The sequence below is a fragment of the Thalassophryne amazonica genome, chromosome 10 (genome assembly GCF_902500255.1).
Source record: "Thalassophryne amazonica chromosome 10, fThaAma1.1, whole genome shotgun sequence".
In the NCBI taxonomy this organism is placed as follows: domain Eukaryota; kingdom Metazoa; phylum Chordata; class Actinopteri; order Batrachoidiformes; family Batrachoididae; genus Thalassophryne; species Thalassophryne amazonica.
The window spans coordinates 10,070,284-10,086,617 of NC_047112.1; the positions used below are offsets into that span (position 1 = coordinate 10,070,284).

General features: G+C 41.6%; 1 protein-coding gene across 2 annotated transcripts in view; it reads right to left on the minus strand.

Moving 5' to 3' along the window:
* The window catches only part of nos1apa (nitric oxide synthase 1 (neuronal) adaptor protein a), a 284,458-nt gene that overhangs the window by 78,411 nt on the left and 189,713 nt on the right, over positions 1–16,334 (minus strand). For both annotated transcript variants that reach the window (XM_034179422.1, XM_034179421.1), the window contains exon 6: positions 256–397. In XM_034179422.1, coding sequence (XP_034035313.1) covers positions 256–397 — 142 coding nt within the window. The remainder of the gene's footprint in view (positions 1–255; positions 398–16,334) is intronic.

Below are 16,334 nucleotides of genomic sequence, written 5' to 3' on the forward strand. Positions count from 1 at the left end.
ATTCCGTGACCTAAAAATGTCGTTCCCTCCAACTTTCTACCGTTACGGGTATGTTTGGACGACTGCTGGGCTGAAACCTGACAGAATTAGTTTGTGCTGCACAGGCACTCTCACCTAAAAACCTCCCTTCATGTTCTCTGAAGAGTTTGCACAGCCTCAATTCCTGGCTGGTTTGACCCAGCCGGTGCGGCGCAAAGAAAACACTCTGGAAGATAAGATGCAGCTACATCTCCCTTTGAATGTGTGTTCTCGAACCTGTGCCGGACGAGTCGTTGCCGTTCTTTTCGCTGTGGCTGTCTTCCTGTCCGTCCGTGTTTTGCTGTGTGTGCTGCAGACTGAGTTTGTGACAGACCTCGAACGCCTGGCCGACTGTCCGCACGATGCGCATGGCCTGACTCTGGGAGGGGAAAAAACAGAAAGACAAAGACAGAAATAAATCTTTAATTTATTTATACAGCGACAAATCGCAGCATAAGTCACCTCACAACATTATAAACAAGCAAGGTCTAGACCTTCACCACCCCACCCAGCAGATATGTCTTTATTTTATTTATTGCTGCTGCTTGCACTCTGTGCCACGCGTGCGCTATGCACGGTCTGCCTCTGTGCCACAGGAGCACGACGTCTGAGACAATGCGATATAAATGTGGTCATATGGTTTCAGAGACTAACTGCAGTGTGAGTGATGCAGAAACTCCACAGAAACTATGTAGAGTTGAATGAAGGTAAGATGAAAATGAGCCTTCTCACAGATTCATTTTGGTCAACCAGACAAAAACACTGTAAATGTAACTATTGGTACTATTGACAATTGACAGATTAGGCCTCACCGAGTGCCGTTTCACCTGTCCAACAGGTATCCAGCAAAACCTTCATGTGAAATCTCAATTTCAATTTCAATTTATTTTCATTTATATAGCGCCAAATCACAACAGAGTTGCCTCAAGGCGCTTCACACAAGTAAGGTCTAACCTTACTAACCCCCAGAGCAACAGTGGTAAGGAAAAACTCCTTCTGAGGAAAAAAACCTCAAGCAGACCAGACTCGAAAGGGTGACCCTCTGCTTGGGCCATGTTTTGAAACACAAGGTTCGGTCAGATCGGCACACAGAAATGATCACACAGACTGCATTTTGCTAGAACAAAAAGGCGTATATTTATTCCCCACAAAAGCAGTTACATCAAGCACAAGTGGTTGCAGCGCATGAAACATCTCTTTCTCTCTTACCGTGACGCCTTTAAGGTGGAGAGCCAACACCTTCGGTAAAGTGCGCTTGTCAACCGGCTGGGCGTTCGTACGTTAACCCGCAGCAGACTCTATCGAAGCATGGCTCTGCCCCCTCTTTTCTAGTGTGTGCGCGAAGGGAGGGTGAGTGGCCATTTCAAACTCCCTGGCGCACATAATTCCTTTAATCAACAGGCATCTGAAAGTTCTTTCCTCTTGCAAAAACATCTCTTCACTCCCAGTCGTTAGTGGCTACAAAAACAAAGTTGTGTAATAATAACAAGTACATCCAGCTCTTCACTCCCAGTTCAGACTGACCCCAGCATGCACTGACCCCAGCATGCTAAAACAAAGTTGAATAACAAGTAGGGTTACTTTAAGACAGGTGCAAAACAGCACAATAACATTTTTATTATACAGGCCATGATACAGACATAAATTACAGAACAATTCACAAAATGAATATACCTGACAAAATCTGACAAGTTTTTTCAGTTTAAAGTCCACCGTGTTGACCAAGCTTGATGTTTGAGGGTCAGAAAAACACCACCTTCATGCATGACACCCAGAGAGAATGTGTATGGAAGTAAATCTGTGCCATCAGAGTTTGAATTTGAATTTTTAGGGTTTCTGTGAAGGTTCTCAGTTGTCCAGGTGGTTTCCATAGTAGAGAAGCCTGAATCTTCGACTGGACTGGGTTGCTTGACGTGAGGACGTTTCGCTTCAAATCGCAGAAGCTTCCTCAGCTAAAATTCAGACTACCAGAGCAAGAATTTTAGCTGAGGAAGCTTCTGCCATTTGAAGTGAAACGTCCTCGCATCAAGCAACCCAGTCCAGTCAAAGATTCTAGCTTCTCTACTATAATTTTTAGGGTTGAATTTTGTTTAGCATCAAAATCAGAGTTTGAAGTTGAATTTCTAAGGTTGAATTTGTTTAGCATCAAAATATTCAGCCTCAAAACTTCAACCTAAAAAAAATTCAACCTCCAAAAATTCAAACTAAAAAAATTCAACGTTGAAAAAAAAACAAATCAACCTCAAAAAGCAGGGAGAAGCAATCGATCCCTGTCTTAATCATCCAAAGTTTATGGAAGTAAATCTGTGCCGTTGGATGATTGAGACAGGGATCGATTGCTTCTCCCTGCTTTCTATTTTTTCAGGGTGATTTATTTTTTAGGTTGATTTTTTTAGGCTTAATTTTTTTGAGGTTGAAATTTTTTTTTAGGTTGAATTTTTTTTTAGGCTGAAGTTTTTGAAGGTGAATATTTTGATGCTCAACAAATCTTAGAAAAGGATCTTAGAAATTCAACATCCAACTCTGATATTGATGCTAAAACATTTAACCTTAAAAATTCAAATTCAAACTCTGATGGCACAGATTTACTTCCATAAATGTGCGCCACAAAATCTTAATGGTTGTATTTTATCCCATGTGGGTCAAAATCCTAAACCAGTTCCGGGCGAGGTGACTTTTCTTCATATCGGAGATACTTCATTTAAATTTATAGTGGTGTAGAAGAAAATCATTTTTAAAGAGCTAAATCTATATATTTTTTAATAAAAAAAAAAATCCAAAGGGACTGCAGCTTTAAAAGGCGCGGAGGTGGCATCATGTGTTCGTGCTTATCTCCGCTCTTCCCGTCTGACTTCCCTCTAAAGGGAGGTCAAGCAAAAGCAGTTTTGGTGTTTTTGTGTCTGTTATCAGCTGCGTTTCTGTCTGGTTTGTCGCGGCAGAGCGGTGCACAGGCGGAGGACGATTTCATTTTGGAGCAATGTAGCCTGAGCTTCAAACACTTCTCATCCTCTGCTGAATGAGCGGAACAGATGCAGCATGTTCTTCTTGAAGCCTCGTCCCAGAATCGGAACACGTATGTGGCTTTGGACCAAGTATCAAGGCAGGAAAACACGTTTTACCAGTATCATCTGAACATTTTACTGCACAGAAACGGAGGCCAGAGTCTGAATCTGCAGCCTCTGTGTTCTCACGCCATAATTTATTATATATTTTTAATTAAAAAATGCTGTTGCAACTGCATTTTGTGCTGATGTTGTTGCCATAGTGACGAGACAGCAGTTCCTACTATTAGCAAAGTGGTCTCGGGTCCAGTTCAGAACTAACAGCCAATGCGCTGCACACCGACTCTGACTAAGAGACACGTGCTGATCACGTTTTCTGCTCACATCTCAATCCTGAGCTTTTAATATCCTGCTGGGACTGAACAAGACATCACATTTCATATTCTGAATTATCTTCTCCCAAGTGCGACACCTGCACACAAACACAGATCCTGCGGTCAAAACCCATTAAAACCAAGAAAACAACTCTAGCATGCATCACAAACTATTCTGATAACTGTTTATTCACTTCAATCAATTGGAATCTACCTTTGATTTCAGTTCCTCACATGAGCATTTTACTGCTTTAATATCTATAAACTGAATATATATTTGGATCTTGGACTGTTCATTATACAAAAATAGTAACTTAAAGACATCATGTCTGGTTCTTGCAAGTAACGAAGAGCATATTTTAGCATTTTCTAATATTGTAATGATACAAAGACTAATGAACTAATCACAGAAAAACAGATTATCTGATTAAAATCATTCCTAGGTATTGTATCTGCGGTCAGTCTGATGACATCATCCAACCGTGTGGTGGAAGCAGAACTGCCTTTGCATCAATTTAAAAGGCCATTTAAAGTTCTGCTGCAGGTTCAGAACTGACAAACTTCACATACTGACAACGTTAGTCAAATTAAACCTTTATTCGCAAGCAAACCTCTGACCAACTCTGCTCCTCCAACCACAGCTGATAAGTCAACTCTCGATTGATCTTAATTGGCTGAGCACACGTGACTTTCTTAATATCGGCAGTACTTCTCCGCAGTCATCTGTAATTTTCTCTGGGCCATCCTGAGAATTTTAAGGATCTTTAAGAAGTTGTTGGTCATCATATACTCAACAAAAATATAAACGCAACACTTTTGGTTTTGCTCCCATTTTGTATGAGATGAACTCAAAGATCTAAAACTTTTTCCACATACACAATATCACCATTTCCCTCAAATATTGTTCACAAACCAGTCTAAATCTGTGATAGTGAGCACTTCTCCTTTGCTGAGATAATCCATCCCACCTCACAGGTGTGCCATATCAAGATGCTGATTAGACACCATGATTAGTGCACAGGTGTGCCTTAGACTGCCCACAATAAAAGGCCACTCTGAAAGGTGCAGTTTTGTTTTATTGGGGGGGGATACCAGTCAGTATCTGGTGTGACCACCATTTGCCTCATGCAGTGCAACACATCTCCTTCGCATCATCCGTGAAGAGAACATCTCTCCAACGTGCCAAACGCCAGCGAATGTGAGCATTTGGCCACTCAAGTCGGTTACGACGACGAACTGGAGTCAGGTCGAGACCCCGATGAGGACAACGAGCATGCAGATGAGCTTCTCTGAGACGGTTTCTGACAGTTTGTGCAAAGATTCTTTGGTTATGCAAACCGATTGTTTCAGCAGCTGTCCGAGTGGCTGGTCTCAGACGATCTTGGAGGTGAACATGCTGGATGTGGAGGTCCTGGGCTGGTGTGGTTACACGTGGTCTGCGGTTGTGAGGCTGGTTGGATGTACTGCCAAATTCTCTGAAATGACTTTGGAGACGGCTTATGGTAGCCACATGAACATTCAATACACGAGCAACAGCTCTGGTTGACATTCCTGCTGTCAGCATGCCAATTGCACGGTCCCTCAAATCTTGCGACATCTGTGGCATTGTGTTGTGTGATAAAACTGCACCTTTCAGCATGGCCTTTTATTGTGGGCAGTCTAAGGCACACCTGTGCACTAATCATGGTGTCTAATCAGCATCTTGATATGGCACACCTGTGAGGTGGGATGGATTATCTCAGCAAAGGAGAAGTGCTCACTATCACAGATTTAGACTGGTTTGTGAACAATATTTGAGAGAAATGGTGATATTGTGTATGTGGAAAAAGTTTTAGATCTTTGAGTTCATCTCATACAAAATGGGAGCAAAACCAAAAGTGTTGCGTTTATATTTTTGTTGAGTATAGAAAGCCTAGTGGAGCCAGAGGCCCTGCGTTTCCTCAGAGAAAACTGGTGTTCATCAGGGATGTGTTCTGGTTCTGATATTGCTCCATGCTTGCATGGACTGGGTGTCGGGTTAGTGCAGCAGCTAAGAGAATATTTAGAGCAAATCCTGCAAATGGTGATACAAGCATCAAATGCGGCACAAATACTCCTTAGACATTACTCTTAAAAAAAAAAAATGATTGGCCACTTGAATATTCAATAGGCAGCCACGTAGCGGTCAATTGAAGAATTACACAGGGGTCAAAATTAAAAGATGCTCCAATCATAGTGAAAACTACACCACATTATTTGTCTGATCCTAAAGATTCCAAAAACGTATAGCTTGGACTATCTATGACTGAATGTTCAGGAGTATGGGCTAAAATCAGCAAAAATGGTAACAAACGTCAGTTTCAGTTTGTACAGGGGCCAAAAGTTAAAGTTGCTCCAGTTTTCATAGTAAAGAAGCTTGAATCTTCGACTGGACTGGGTTGCTTGACGCAAGGACGTTTCGCTTCAAATCGCAGAAGCTTCCTCAGCTAAAATTCTTGCTCTGGTAGTCTGACTTCTATCTTGACTCTTGTAGAGAAGAACAAACAGAAGCCACAAAATCTGGAGTTTTAAACCTAACCAGACTCCTCCTACAGAGAGACAGACTGCTGTTGGCTAGTGACTAAACAATTGCTTTAATTAGCACCTATTGTGCTCTAGTTAGCACCCTCCTAATGACAGGGTAGCTGTCCCTCCTAACGATGGGACTGACGCCATGTTTAGTCACTAGCCAATAGCAGTCTGCCTCTCGGTAGGAGAGGTCTGGTTAGGTTTAAAACTCCAGCTTTTGTGGCTTCTGTTTGTTCTTCTCAACAAGGGTCAAGACAGAAGTCAGACTACCAGAGCATGAATTTTAGCTGAGGAAGCTTCTGTGATTTGAAGCGAAATGTCCTCGCGTCAAGCAACCCAGTCCAGTCGAAGATTCAAGCTTCTGTACTATGGAAACCACCTGGACAACTGAGAGCCTTCACAGATACATTGCTCCAGTTTTGGTAAAAAAAATAAAAAATAAAAATGATGCAAATTATTAGTTGAGTTAACAGGGTTTTAAAAAGGAATAGTTTGAACCATGTACTGTTTCACGCTTAGTTCCTAGTCTCGTTGGAAAAATGAGATTTGGAGTTGCACTCAAATCTCATTGCAATGCAAATAACAATGACAATAAAGGTGATTCTGATTCTGATTAGTTATCATGTTACAGGGTAACATATGTCACATATCATAGAATCCAATGGACGTTGACCTTGTTTGACCTTTACCTTGGAGAACAAATATTCAACACAATCAAAACTATTCCATTTATTAATCCTATTAGCTCAACCAACAATTTGTATCACTTTTTTTTTTTTTTTTACCAAAACTGGAGCAACTTTAACTTTTGACTCCTGTACAAACTTAAACTGACCTTTGTCACCATTTTTACTGATTTTACCCCATAACTCCAGAACATTCAGTCATAGATAGTCCAAACTATACCTTTTTTAATCGCTGTGATCAGACAAATAATGTAGTGTAGTCTTCAATTTGATTGGAGCATTTTAATTTAATTTTTAATTAATTCAAGTGGCCAATCATTTTTTTTTTTTTAAAGAGTAATGTCTAAGGAATATTTGTGCCAACTTTGGTGCTTGTATTACCATTTTCTGCTGCACTAGGTTGGGTAGTTGAAACCAGCAACTTGGGTGTTTTTTTGTGAGAGGACCTTCACTTTTTAAACAATGCTGTGATCTTTGCGTAATCAATCGATACTATAGTTGCAGCACTTGAGAAGCTGAGTGAGGAATCAAAGTGTCTGGGTTTGCTATGGTCCTGGATCTAGACTAAGCTCCAGGCTTTTAATGACTTCCTGGACTCAGCCATCAGAAGTGTATCTGTTTGTGGTGAAAATGTTGACCATGTACCTCAGCAGTGGCATACATGTCCCTGGGTCTTTGGTCTTTAAGATCAAGAGACACCTAGGAAGAGTTTATGGAGTCATGAGGTCGCTGGATGGAGGTGTTTAGCGATGCCAAAATCTTTGCAGGAGAACAAAGGTCCAAGTCTTAAGGGTCCTGGTGCTTCCTGTCTTACTGTATGGTTGTGAGACTTGGACCCCAACTGGTGACCTAAGGTGATGACTGGATGTCTTTGGTACAAGGTCTCTTAGTAGGATCTGCTGGAATGACTGTGTCAAATGAGCGGTTACTTAGAGAGACTAAGATGTGCAGTAACATGTGAGGGAGTGTCATCTTTAACATTTTGGCCATGTGGTGTGTTTCTCTGTGCACGATCCAGCACACAGGTTCCTGAGTGTTGAGGATCCTAGTGGCTGGAGAAGGCCAAGGGGACACTCACCTTTGACAACATACCACATCGGTGTTAAACGGGGCTCTATAAAAATCGCACACAATTCCACTATTCCATGCCAACTGGGAATAAACATATTAACATGCGAAACTGCCGTCAAAATCCTGAGCCGATTTCATCACATCAGCCAACATGACTTGCTTGAAAAAATTACTTTCTGTAAGAAAACAATATTCTTTATTATCACTCGTTTTTAGTTGCATTAGTCTGAATAAATAGGATTTAAATGTCATCAGCCAACCAGATATGATAAACAGAAACAATTATCCATTGAATTTATTCTTTTTTGTAACAGTGATCATTAGAGGACAGACAGCACCTCCAATCACATTAAGTGAGCCATTCTTAGTGTTTAAACACTCCACTAGATATGCAGCTGTGATAATGATATACTATATTAACAAAAACCTTCAAACTTCATCTTAAATGAGCTTCTGACCTCGAGGCATTTATCTTTCTGACACGTCTGCTGTCTTCCTTATCTGCTTTCTACATTTGTCCCACCCAGCATTAATATCACAAAAGAAATGAGGCCCATCACACTACAAATTACACAAACCCATCAAGAAAACGATCCTCACTCGAAGGGAAAAGGGCCTTGGAACAGACTGCTGTTAAAAAGAAACATCAAGAGACAAAACAACAAATTAAAAGAGCCAATGTAAAGTTACACAAACGTATTATCCAGATTTATTTGAAGACAACATTTAAAAAACAAAAAGGCCCTGTAATTAACCAAAAGTTAACTTGGAAAGACAATGACTTTGAAGCTCAACTGGGAAACTATATTAATTCAAACTGTGAACCCAGGAACCCAAAAGCAAATCAATCCCGCCTAAAGGTAAAAGCCCTTTGAGCATCTGATGCAGATGGAAAAGTGCTATATAAATGCAGTCCATTTAAAGGTGCCTGAATGTTGAGGACCCCATTAGCTGGAGAAGACCAAGGGGACACCCACGGTTCAGGTTTAGATGGCCCAGTTGTCTACTTGGGTGGCTACTATCTGGGACCTGGGGTGGCTGCAAGGTGTGGTGGAGGCATTGATGTGTGGCACCAGCACACTCCAAGACTTGACTAATTGGAAAGCAAACCCCTGTGGACAAGAAATGATCTAGAACCTGTAACTCAAACCATGACAATTTATGATGAATCCTCAATAACTAGAGAAATAAGTAGTAAGTCCTATAAAGGTTGATTGTGTCTGTGCTTATCCTTGAATTCTGCAGCATGAAGCAGATAAGAGTCCATGACCCCCCTTTGTTGGGATGCCAGTCCAACACAGGTTATCCCCCAGCCAAGAATGGTACCAATTTACAGCTAGGTAGACTAAGACAATGCAAATGAAGATTCCTGTCCAAAGAGAGACACAAGGAGAAGACCGGGTATCAAACCCAGAACTACATACTGGTAGCCCAACTCTTTCCCACTAATCTACCTGCTCTATTCAAGCAGGAGGTGGTCTTACTACACCAAGTTTTTGTAGAATGTAGCTTCATTAAAGTCTAATTTTGAAATAACAACCACTATTGGGACTATTTAACAATTAACTCAGAGAAGGTAAAGGTAAAAAATCATGTTATTATATTAACATCTGGTTTATTGTGCACTAGCTTAAACCAGGTCCCCATTATGACAAACAGGTAAATTTTAACAGTTAAGACTAAATGTTTACATTGCAGTTGTGCTCAAAAGTTCACATACCCTGGCAGAATTTTAATTTTTTTTTTTTTTTTTTTGGCTATTTTTCAGAGAATATGAATGATAACACAAAAACTTTTTTCCCTCATGGTTTGTGGTGGTTGAAGTCATTTACTGTCAAACAACTGTGTTTACTCTTTTTAAGTCAAAGTGACAACAGAAACAAACCAAATGACCCTGATCAAAGGTTTACATACCCTGGTGCACACAAACAGGTTTGAATGGCTACTAAAGGTAACCATCCTCTTCTGTGATCTGTTTGCTTGTAATCAGTGTGTGTGTATATAAAAGATCAGTGAGATTCTGGGCTCCTGATAGACTCTTGCATCTTTCATCCAGTGCTGAACTGATGTTTCTGGTTTCTGAGTCAAAGGGAAACAGCAAAAGTAACTGCAGCAAAAGGTAATTGAACTGTATACAACAGGAAAGGGATACAAAAAGATTTCCAAAGACCTAAGAATGGCAATCAGCAGTATTCAAACTCTAATCAACAAGTGGAAAATGAGAGAAACCAAATGACGGTTAGGTAGACAAACAAATATTTCAGTAACAACTGCCAGGAAAATTGTTTGTGAAGCAAAGAAAAACCCACAAATAGCTTTAGCTGAAATACAGAACGCTCTGAAACAAAGTGGTGTGGCTGTTTCAAGATGCACAGTAAGGAGGCACTTGAAGAAAAATGAGCTGCATGGTCGAGTCACCACAAGAAAGCCATTACTATGCAAATGCCACAAAGTATCCTGCTTATAATATGCCCAACAGTGCAGAGAATAAAGTCATTTGGAGTGATGAGACCAAAAGTGAACTTTTTGGCCACAGCCATATATGTTGTACGTGGTCTATGATGAAAGGTCCACCATTCCTACTGTAAAACACAGAGGTGGACTGCTGATGGTTTAGGGATGTGTGAGCTACAAAGGCACAGGAAACTTGGTCAAACATGATGGCAAGATAAATGGAGCATGTTATCAGAAAATACTGGAGAAAAACTTGTACTCATCAGCCCAGTAGCTATGCATGGGGCGTACTTAGGCATTCCAACATGACAATGATCCAAAACACAATCAATCAATCAATTCAATCAATTTTTTTATATAGCGCCAAATCACAACAAACAGTTGCCCCAAGGCGCTTTATATTGTAAGGCAAGGCCATACAATAATTATGTAAAACCCCAACGGTCAAAACGACCCCCTGTGAGCAAGCACTTGGCTACAGTGGGAAGGAAAAACTCCCTTTTAACAGGAAGAAACCTCCAGCAGAACCAGGTTCAGGGAGGGGCAGTCTTCTGCTGGGACTGGTTGGGGCTGAGGGAGAGAACCAGGAAAAAGACATGCTGTGGAGGGGAGCAGAGATCGATCACTAATGATTAAATGCAGAGTGGTGCATACAGAGCAAAAAGAGAAAGAAACAGTGCATCATGGGAACCCCCCAGCAGTCTACGTCTATAGCAGCATAACTAAGGGATGGTTCAGGGTCACCTGATCCAGCCCTAACTATAAGCTTTAGCAAAAAGGAAAGTTTTAAGCCTAATCTTAAAAGTAGAGAGGGTGTCTGTCTCCCTGATCTGAATTGGGAGCTGGTTCCACAGGAGAGGAGCCTGAAAGCTGAAGGCTCTGCCTCCCATTCTACTCTTACAAACCCTAGGAACTACAAGTAAGCCTGCAGTCTGAGAGCGAAGCGCTCTATTGGGGTGATATGGTACTACGAGGTCCCTAAGATAAGATGGGACCTCATTATTCAAAACCTTATAAGTAAGAAGAAGAATTTTAAATTCTATTCTAGAATTAACAGGAAGCCAATGAAGACAGGCCAATATGGGTGAGATATGCTCTCTCCTTCTAGTCCCCGTCAGTACTCTAGCTGCAGCATTTTGAATTAACTGAAGGCTTTTTAGGGAACTTTTAGGACAACCTGATAATAATGAATTACAATAGTCCAGCCTAGAGGAAATAAATGCATGAATTAGTTTTTCAGCATCACTCTGAGACAAGACCTTTCTGATTTTAGAGATATTGCGTAAATGCAAAAAAGCAGTCCTACATATTTGTTTAATATGCGCTTTGAATGACATATCCTGATCAAAAATGACTCCAAGATTTCTCACAGTATTACTAGAGGTCAGGGTAATGCCATCCACAGTAAGGATCTGGTTAGACACCATGTTCTAAGATTTGTGGGGCCAAGTACAATAACTTCAGTTTTATCTGAGTTTAAAAGCAGGAAATTAGAGGTCATCCATGTCTTTATGTCTGTAAGACAATCCTGCAGTTTAGCTAATTGGTGTGTGTCCTCTGGCTTCATGGATAGATAAAGCTGGGTATCATCTGCGTAACAATGAAAATTTAAGCAATACCGTCTAATAATACTGCCTAAGGGAAGCATGTATAAAGTGAATAAAATTGGTCCTAGCACAGAACCTTGTGGAACTCCATAATTAACTTTAGTCTGTGAAGAAGATTCCCCATTTACATGAACAAATTGTAATCTATTAGACAAATATGATTCAAACCACCGCAGCGCAGTGCCTTTAATACCTATGGCATGCTCTAATCTCTGTAATAAAATTTTATGGTCAACAGTATCAAAAGCAGCACTGAGGTCTAACAGAACAAGCACAGAGATGAGTCCACTGTCCGAGGCCATAAGAAGATCATTTGTAACCTTCACTAATGCTGTTTCTGTACTATGATGAATTCTAAAACCTGACTGAAACTCTTCAAATAGACCATTCCTCTGCAGATGATCAGTTAGCTGTTTTACAACTACCTTTTCAAGAATTTTTGAGAGAAAAGGAGGTTGGAGATTGGCCTATAATTAGCTAAGATAGCTGGGTCAAGTGATGGCTTTTTAAGTAATGGTTTAATTACTGCCACCTTAAAAGCCTGTGGTACATAGCCAACTAACAAAGATAGATTGATCATATTTAAGATCGAAGCATTAAATAATGGTAGGGCTTCCTTGAGCAGCCTGGTAGGAATGGGGTCTAATAAACATGTTGATGGTTTGGATGAAGTAACTAATGAAAGGCCAACACAAGGCCAAGTCGACCTGTCATTGGCTACAGCAGAATAAAGTGAAGCTTCTGGAGTTGCCATCTCAGTATCACTGAGCCACTCTGGGGAGATCTAAAACGTACAGTTCATGCAAGAGAGCCAGGAATTTACAGGAACTGGAGGCTTTTTGACAAGAACAATGGGCAGCTTTACCATCAGAGAAGATAAATAGCCACATTCACAACTACCACAAAAGAATCTAAGCTGTCATTGATGTTAAAGGGGGTAACACACAGTATTAAGGACTGGAGTATGTAAACTTATGATCCGGGCCATTTGGGTAGTTTCTGTTGTCATTATGATTTATAAAGAGTACACACATTTGTTTGACAATTAATGGCTTCATCCAACCACTAACCATAAGTGAAAAAATGCTTTTGTGTTATCATTCATATTCTCTGAAAAAAAAAAAAAAATCTAAAATTCTGCCAGAGTATGTAAACATTTGAGCACAACTGTATGTATCAGGGCACAAAGTTGCCATATGCCTCCAGTTTCTTCTTAATTATATGGTTTTAAGATCTAAAAATAATTAGACTACAGAAGTCCCTTGGAGGCTCACCTGAGTGGTAATCGCGCACTTAATTACCAAACGCACCCACTCGTAAAAACCAATTACAACACTGAACACACTATCATTTGTTTTTTGAGACATAATTTTGCTAATGACAGCAAAAATCTTGAGAACAGTAAATCTATCAGCACAGTAGATCTGAGAGGTGCCATTTCCAGCAAGTAAAAAGGGCGGTGGACTACGAGGGCACCGGTTTTTATTCAACTTCGAGAATTCTGTCTTTTCTCAACTAGTCAGCGGAATGTGCAGCCGGTTAACACACAGTAATTGTTTTCATTTATCTCACTATGCTCAGCCTGGTTCTTCTGTATTGAAAACTTTTTTTTGGCACAAAGGCAACTCTCCAGTAGCTCTCCAATTTAGCACCTGACAACACCGCTAAGAGATTTGTCACTCAAATGCAAAGCCTCTATATCTAACTGAAATGATGTGAAGTCGTTCTTCAGCTGAGAATCTGTCACCATCTCTGTCAAGCTCTCTTTTTCTTTCTCTATCGCGTCAACACATCACTTTCCCTCTCTGTCAGTTTCAGTGAATAAATCTACCCTCCCCTTATCGCTGTGACATGTATCAGGTGGTCATCGAGCTGGATTCTTACAGCTGGCTACTCTGTCACCAGCTATAGGAACAGGAACGAGCCAAAACCTTGATGCCTTATTTATCACAGACTACCCACAGAAGTTTGTTTGCAGAGGCCAAGTTTTGGCACAAGTCAAAACAAGGGAAGAAGAGGAATATCATGCAATCTAGGGAAAAGCTATTAGACGACGGGGGATTTGATTAAAGCCTCGGGTCCACCACTCTCCTGTTGATGAGCTCACTCATTTACACTCTTCAATATTCAACCCAACGCCGCATAACTTACGCAGCCATCATTCCAGGTATTTGTAGCATATACAGGAGACATCAGCAGAGATGGTCTCAAATTTATTCTGCACCATCTTAGTAAGTGCTTTTGTACTACACCGCACTCAAAGTGGGATGAACTGGGATAGTGTAACTGGGTAGGAGAGGGTAACTGAGGAGGATAGAAGATGGACTTTGGTTCAATTCCCAGTCACGCTACCTGTCTGTATCCTTGGACAAGACACTATCTGCACAGTCCTAAGTGAACCCAGTAAGTAACCTTCAATGAACTGGGTTCCTGGCCAGGAGGAGTTGTAGACTCTCATCCACTTGGCTGAAATGTGTATTGATCTCAAATTCAGCTTGGGACTCCAACGAGGGTGGTCACATCTCCTCCACTCTCCCTTATCTCTGCTCTCTGCTTTAACCTTCAAGACCCTACTTCACCTGACTGTGAATTCCTCAAATTATATTGGATACTGGATCTATTGGACTACTATTGGGTTAACCATGGAATTGATCAGCTGGTCTCTGAACGCTATTGACACCATTTTTTCTACAAGAAGGTCAGAACCGGGGGATCCTACCTGCCCAGATGGAACGTATCCTGCGGGCTATGTTCTTGACTCCTGGGGGTCTTGGCGTATTGCATGCTTGGCGCCTTTCTCCATTGAGGACATCGAGGAAGGGCTGGTACTTTCTGGTTCATGTGCTGCCATGATCTACCGGAAAATTGGCAAGACGGGGGCATCAACAACCACGGCCCCTCGCTTGTCCGTCATAATTAACGAGGTTGGCAATGCAGTGCATTCTCAGACTGCGATGACTCTTGAACTGAGACGCAAATTAGATGATATCTTGGAGCAGATGGGTGCCTTGCAGTTGAAGTTGAAGATTTCGGAGGCCGGTGAATATTCTTAATTCATAATTGGGAATATTCTTAATTCATAATTGGGATTTGGTTGTTCAAGTGGACTGTTAAAAGAGTTTTTCACTGCTCAAACCACAACACTGCAGGCTTATCAAGACTGAAGGACAAATTGCCCGACTGTTTTCCTCCAGAGGAATTTCTTCGGCCTGGGGAACATTTGGCTGTTTCTTATCTCAACTCACAAAGACAATAAACTGTTTTTATAGGACTGAAGCATGCTCCATTCCCTCCCCCCACCCCCCTTCTACCCCCCATCAAACACCCCCCCACTCCGGCTTCTGATCACGTCATTCCTTCCCCCTTCTGTAGGGGTGGTGCAGTTTTAGCTGCAGTTGGTCCCCGTTCCTCCCCCCCAAGCTGACGGTGGCACATCTCAGGGTTGCTGCGTGACCTTCACCCACTTCCTCAATTTGGATAACGGACTTCTTCAAACTTAGTGCACACAAACAATCTCAAATGTGTATGTGCTGTCTTTAATTCTGATGTGTGCCATTATTATGGTAAACAAGTAATAACTGTGGACTAATTGCTGTCTGAGGTAACTGGAGTGTAAACATAATTTCTCCACTGTAAGATCAATAAAGTATATCTCTCTGATCTCTCTCTGAAATGATTGGATATATGGAGTTATTTTCCATTATTTCATGTTTGTTGTATGGCTGGGGGGCCTGGCTGCCTTTTTGTTTCTGTCTTTTGTTTTTCCTTCCAGGTTGCATTTGGGACTGAGTGGCTGTGTTGCTGAGGTTATCAGGACCTCACCCTGATCACCTGCGGCTCGTCAGGACTCACAGCTGAGGTGCATCTATATGGATTGGAACATGGTGGCATTTAAGACTGGAGTATACAGTGTGTATTTGCCAGAGACTCGACCTTGTGACCAGACGGGTGAGATCGTCGACTCGGGAGCCATCTCATCATCAGTGGATGCAGAGAACGTCCAGGGTTTGATGCACGGTCTGTGAAAGAGGAGGGGGTGAGGTCTCACGCTCGTCAGCACACTTCCTGAGGTACGTTAGATTTTGTGACTAACGTTTATACAGTCAGTAAATGTGGTGTCCCTCACACCTTATTATATTGAGCTGTACGTTAGTCATGTATCGGCTTCCACTGCAGTGGAGTTTTGTGAACTGGATGTTCCATGCCTGCAGGTTGGGAAGCTGATTAGTAATTAAGCCAGGAAGTGTTTGCTGTTTATGTACACCTTTGAGTGGTCTTTCTGTGTGTAGAGTGTGGACTCACATAATGGTTCCTTCTTTCACAGACTCGGCTTGTTGCGGCCACCTGGGGGGTGTCGGCGGGGTCCTTGGGTCCGAACGGCTTCTGGCTCTGGACCGTTAGCACTGCTGGGAGCGCACCGTATCACCACCACGCCAGACCGCACACTCTTTTGTTGTTTTGTATCACATCACTGTTATGTATTAAATTCAGTTAGCCTTTGTACCGTGCTCTGCTTATTTCATACTGGGTCCTTCAAACGCTGGTCGGTTCTCCGAGCTGCGTCCGACACATAAC